The sequence below is a fragment of the Electrophorus electricus genome, chromosome 5 (genome assembly GCF_013358815.1).
Source record: "Electrophorus electricus isolate fEleEle1 chromosome 5, fEleEle1.pri, whole genome shotgun sequence".
Lineage (NCBI taxonomy): Eukaryota > Metazoa > Chordata > Actinopteri > Gymnotiformes > Gymnotidae > Electrophorus > Electrophorus electricus.
Window position 1 is genome coordinate 13186890 of NC_049539.1, and position 6000 is coordinate 13192889.

The 6000-nt window shown below is 50.3% G+C and overlaps 1 protein-coding gene across 1 annotated transcript in view; it reads right to left on the reverse strand.

Annotated features, from left to right (window-relative positions):
- The window catches only part of LOC113577913 (G patch domain-containing protein 8), an 88808-nt gene that overhangs the window by 13965 nt on the left and 68843 nt on the right, over window positions 1-6000 (reverse strand). Inside the window, exon 2 of the mRNA XM_035526459.1 lies at window positions 5448-5591. Coding sequence (XP_035382352.1) covers window positions 5448-5591 — 144 coding nt within the window. The remainder of the gene's footprint in view (window positions 1-5447; window positions 5592-6000) is intronic.

Genomic DNA, 6000 nt, shown 5'->3' on the forward strand with positions numbered 1-6000 from the left:
ATGAATGAAAAAACAAACAAACAAAAAAAACCACTCACTCGGTCATTGCCTTAAGCACACATAATCTCAGAGGATTCTTAAACCCACACACACGTGAGTGAGTGATAGAGAGAGGAAAGGTTCAGAGGAAGACATGATAGAGAGCAAGTGAGAGAGAGGGAGAGGAAGGGAATAGATCTACGGAGGCATAACAAAAGTTAGGCAGTCTCAGAAATCCCATGAAAATCTGTGATGGGGGACCTGGGGATTTCAGATTCCACCCGGGACTACTGGTCTTTTGGAATCTTGTCTTGAAAGCTCTCAGCTAAGGGAGCGGTTAAAGGAGCACTTCCACTGGTGCATGGCCCAGATTGGCCACCTGCCCCCATCACCTCTGCTTAGTGTCGATTATGTGCTGAAGTCGGCCCACCGCGTGCCCCCCACCCCCCGGAGGATGGCGGAAGCATGCGGATTATCCTGCACTCAGCCTGACTGGGGACAGGCAGGTAAATCCACATGAAGTACTTCCCTCCTCCACCTCTGGCTGACGCTGAAGGGATTTGGCGCTGGGTTTCGCCAGGCAAATCCTGCCTGCTCGCACACACACACACACACACATCCAGACCCCTATTGTTTCAGAGGATGACAGCTTGTCAGGTTAAGTGTTTTGCTACCTTGTGGGAGGTGTGTTTTTGCATGTATGTGCTCCTGTGTTTTAATGAGTTTGCATGTGAGGTGCCTGAGAGAATAAGGGCATGGGGTTCTTTGATGTGACGCTTGCTTGTGTGTGTGTGTGTGTGTGTGTGTGCATGAGTGTGTGTGTCTCTGTGTGTATGTGTGTGTGTCTCTGTGTGTATGTGAGTGCACAGTTGGAGAGGAGATTTGGAGCAGGAGATTGCAGGAAGGCGCGCTAAGGAGCTTTGTGTCTGGGCTTTGATCCGCGTGGACGGTGAGCTCCGGAGAAACATTAATCGTGTATGGTGATGTTGACGTGCTGAATAATTTAGGCACCAGCCCGTCTGCTGCTCCTGATGCCGTCAATCTCCCTGCTGTCTGCAGCTACACCGATAGAGGATCCAGAGAGATACTGAAAGCTTCAGGTCAGGCAGGCAGACAGACAGGCAGACACACAGCCAGACAGATAGACAGACAGGCAGACAAACAGACAGGCAGACAGACAGCCAGACACTCTGTGTCAGAGCAGAGGAACAGAGAGTAGAAATATGCTGGAAATTACGTCCAAGCCTCAATGACTCACTAACCAATATACAGGCAGGCAGGCAGGCAGACAGACAGACAGTCAGACAGACAGACAGACAGACAGACAGACAGACAGACAGACAGACAGACAGACAGTCAGACAGGCAGACAGGCAGACAGTGACAGAGCCTGCAGTCACATGATATTGTAGGGTTCGACCCGGTGATTTGCAGTACACCAGCACACGTCTGCAGGTAAGTGTTTTTTAGAAGCTGATAAAAACAAATATGAGTTGTTTACCACTGTACGTGTGGACAGATGTGAAGTGTTGGGAGGTTTTATTCTGTTGCCGTGCAGCGCAAGTGTCCCCGAGCAGTGATGGGAACTCTGGAAGCCTCTGTCTGGAAAACAAGTTTCAAATCCTTCTGGGCTTGGAAAGTTGGCAGAGGTCCGTTGTTGACCCGTTCGTGAGGCACCTCAAAGCATCCCAGAGTCCCTTTGTGATTCGGTTTAATCCACTGGGTTATTCTTAGTCATGGCTGGGGATTGGGAGGGGGGATGCTTGCTGCTAGTTATTAAATACTTTCCACTTTTCACCCGCCCACACGCAGGTCGCCTTGAGGAAGGACAAACGAACAGCTTTGTGTGCTGTTAAAAATACATATCCTCTCCTCGTCTGCTTCAGCCAGCCCCGTCAGCCCTGCTAAACGCCCCGAGGAAGGCCCCTTCACTCGGCTGCTACCACTCCCTTGGCTATTTATTAAACATTAAGCAGGCCCTTTGCTTTTTATAGTAGAGCGCGCGCGCACGCACGCAAACGTGCACGGGTGAGCCGGAGCCAGCACTTCCTGGGCAAGAGAGAGAAAGAAAAGCAGAGGATAAAGAAGGAGAGAGACAGAGAAAGAGAAAGAGGGAGGGAGGGAGGGATGGAGAATCCAGAACGGCCCTCGGTGACTGAGGCTTATGAAATATAGATGAGCCTGAAACCCATATCTGCAGGCGCTCTCTCTCTCTCTCTCTCTCTCTCTCTCTCCACTTCCAGAGTATGGGAGACAAACAGGGGATTCCCTCCCTAGTGTGCTTGAGAACTTTTTAAACTTATAAAGTAGTACTGACGGGTGAATTCTTCCTGTGATAATTCTTCCCTTTTTCTTCTCTATTTCTCTCCCTCTTTCTATCTATCTATCTGTCTGTCTGTCTGTCTGTCTGTCTGTCACCTACTCTTAGTCTCATTTAGACTGATATGACAGCGTGCTTCATGAAAGTCTCACTGACAGAACCTCTTACACACTGGAGATGCATGATGATAGACAGCCACACACACACACACACACACACACACACACACACTTTTCGTATCGCTAAATGATTAGGGACTCTGTGGGCACTGAAAGATGCAGCGTTGTTCCTCGGCACTGGACAGCAGCAAGGTTGGATGGAGGAGTCCTCACCCCCTCTCCACCTGCTCTCCCCACCTCTCCACCGATCTGCCCCTGCACTTTCCCGATAGCTCACGGACCATCTTGCAGTGGTCACTGGAGTCCACTTCATGGCGGTCACTCAGAAGAAACTCAGCACTGACCGCTGTACTCTGCCTTTCACCTATTCACCACATCTCCAGCAAGCTGTGCGAGCTCACTTCACAGTTCCAATTTGTTTCCTCGGTTTGCTAAGTAGGTGTCTGTTCAGATCACCAGTCCTAAGCAGCCCGCCCAGCACCTGGCCGTCATTCCACGGCTGCCCTGTAGGGGGAGTGTGTGTTCCCCATCCTCGGCTAGTGCTGGACAGGGCTCACGCTTCCGCTTCCCTTGAGGCCAGAGCATTTGCTGTCTGCTGAGATGCTCTGTTGCTGCTTTGATGGTTTTCATCAAGAACCTGCTTGTGTGCGTTTGTGTTTGTGCGTGCGTGTGTGTGTGTGTGTGTGTGTGTGTGTTCTGTTTTGCATCATCCATCAAAGCACGACATCTCTACAGTGGGACAGGGTTACACAACTGGCCTAGGTCTAGTGTTGCTTCAGTATCGCTCTCTATTGCTCTCCCTCCCCCTCCCTCTCTCTCTCTCTCTCTCTCTCTCTCTCTCTCTCTCATTTTTCTGATACACTGAGAATATTCTGAGTTTGTGTCTTCCCACCAACCCCTCTGCCCCAATATTAGATGGAGGCAGTAATGTTATTGTTCCCACACACACCAACCATCCTCTGGCAGGATACGCTCGCTGCTTCTTACAAGCTGCACAAGGCATCTTGGGGGATTGGCTCGGCATCCATTCCTAATGAGTAACCTACAAATGCTTTCCAGGCTTTTCGATTATTGAAGGCGTGTTCTTACTTTTAATCTTTCTTTGGAAAGCTTCTCACTGATCCATGCAGGTATTTTATTTTGGGACACGGTAAAGGAGATGTATAGAAGGAGCAGGATTTCAGGAGCAAACCGCTCCGGACAGCTGCTTGGGTTACCGCTGTGTACGGAGCGGCCGAACCCACCACAGGCTGTGGTGAGATGCACGGACACGGGGTTAATTGAACCAAGCTGTCCATTCGGTCCTGTCCTACAGGTTTCATTTGAACCCATTTGAGGCCACGTGGGAGGAGTCAATCTAACACTTGTGTTTGTATGGCTAATAAAGGGGCAGTTTATTTGTTTATATTTCAGATAGCACTGGCTTTTGAATGCTACTTGAATACAACCAGTTATCATGAGATAATAATGGTTAAAATAATCTTTAGCACATATTTTTTGCGTTGTAATGCAATAATCCTGTGCAGAGGTCCAGATTACAGTGTCAAAAATGTTATTAATGCAATTTCTCAAAGCTGCTATTTATATTGTACTGTAATATCGAACACACGTGATAATCATGCACGTCATCCCATTGGATTTCGTCTAAGTAAACAGCGAATGAAAAGTTCTCCAAAATGGTCGGCACTGGTGCTAAAACGGGCTGTAGAATGAGTTGATTAGGAATGCTCTTTCTAAGCTGTCGTCTTTCATCTGTGATTCACCGGCCTTGACTAACCAGAACAGACACATCTGTGCGGGCCGCAAACGTGAAGTTATCCACCCACGATGCAATCCTGGAGCCGAGCTCGGGTGTGTGGCGGACCAAAAAGCGCAGCACGAGCACGTGTTCGCGCTCGCCTCGCTGCTGTCTGAATTACTCTCCGCCGTACAATACAAACATTCCTCCTTTCTCTCTCTCTCTCTCTTTCTATCACTCTCTCCTTCCCAATCATTATTTCTCTCGCTTCCTCTGTGTCTCTCCTCCTCCTCTCTTCTCTCTACATCTCTCCGATTGCGCTACTTCTCTCTCTCTCCCACTCACTATCTCTCTCTCACGGTTTCTGTCTCTCAGGTCTTGTTCCGTCACCCCTGCCTGAACTGTCACATTAGCGTTATGCTTATGTAACTCTTAATTCATGTTTTCCCTCTAATGAGTAGGAAGGCCTACTCCTTGTGAGACATACAAACCGAACCGCGGCACCGTGGGTTACGATCGCATCCCTGGCAGTGTGTAATTACCGCACCTGACACAGCGTGGCTGGCAGGAAAACCCCCGCGATTGCATTTTCATGCCAGCACGCCTGGGCAGGGGGCGGAGCTGGACGGGCGCAGGCAGTTATTGGCGGCTGGAAACATGCTTAATCTCAGATGCCACGCAGACGGGCAGCCGAAGTCGGACGCGCCACCTGCAGCGTGGCCAGGCTCATCCCCCGCACTCTTACCCGTCCCACTCCTCTTCTTTTAGTGTTTTTGCTCCTCGTCCCTTCTCTCTCTCACTCTCCTCTCTTTGACCGCCGGCTCCCTGCGCCCGTGGAAAGAAATCCGCCGAGGCGTGTCGGCTCGACAGAGCTGCAGAGGGAAGCCGCTGCAGCCACGCCGCCACGCCGCCGGACAAGCTCGGCTCTAACAAGGGACTCGGCTACGCTCTCGGCGCGCCTGCCATTACAGGGGAATCCAGTGGGTTCGTCTGCTGCTCGTACGGTCGCTTGTCGGAGGACCAAGCGCCAGTGGGCGCCTGAAGAGCACTCGTCCGGAACACGGGCAGGAAATGGGTGGGCACGCTGCGCACAAAGGTCCACGCATTTCAACTCTCTGCTGGCGTCGGTAAACACGGCTAACCCCCTGGATTTGATCCAGAGCGAACGCTGCGCTGGTTATTGTGAGCCATGGATGATCTGGTGGGGAAGGGGGGGGTGAGCTGAACCGCGTGGCCGGGGAGGGTGGGCCCTGTCGGCTGTTTGTTTAGGCCCGTGGCTGCGATCGTCTTACCTGTTTGTGTGCGTGGTCGTACGAGTTGATGTGGTTGTCGAACTCCTGGTGTCTGTGGTACTGTTTGTCACAGAGTTCGCAGTAGAAGTTGGCCTTCAGGTCCTCGAGGGCCCTGGCTATGGCTGTTTCTTTTTCAGCGTAGTCCTACAGAGAGAGAGACAGAGAGAGAATGAGAGAAGCGAAGACAGGGAGACAGAGAGGTGTTTACTGATTTGTTCATTAAAACATTACAACTTTGGCAATAGCTGACTTGTAATGCTGGCTGAAATCATTCCGACTGAAAATTTGGGGTCAACTGTTTACATGGGATGTGACCTAATACAGTTTGGTCTTTATATGCATTTAACTGGAACAGCTGTGTGGCATGCACACTAGAACTAGACTGAACTGAATGACTGTGTACTGTAAGTGCACCAAATGGTGTCTAATCTGCCATAAAACCTGAAGGAGAAGACAACAAGAAAGTGAAACCTGTCAACGTAGACTAATGACACCATGTTGAGCTCTTTAAGGATTTTAATTAAAAAGAAGCTCTCCATAGAAGTCCAGCTAA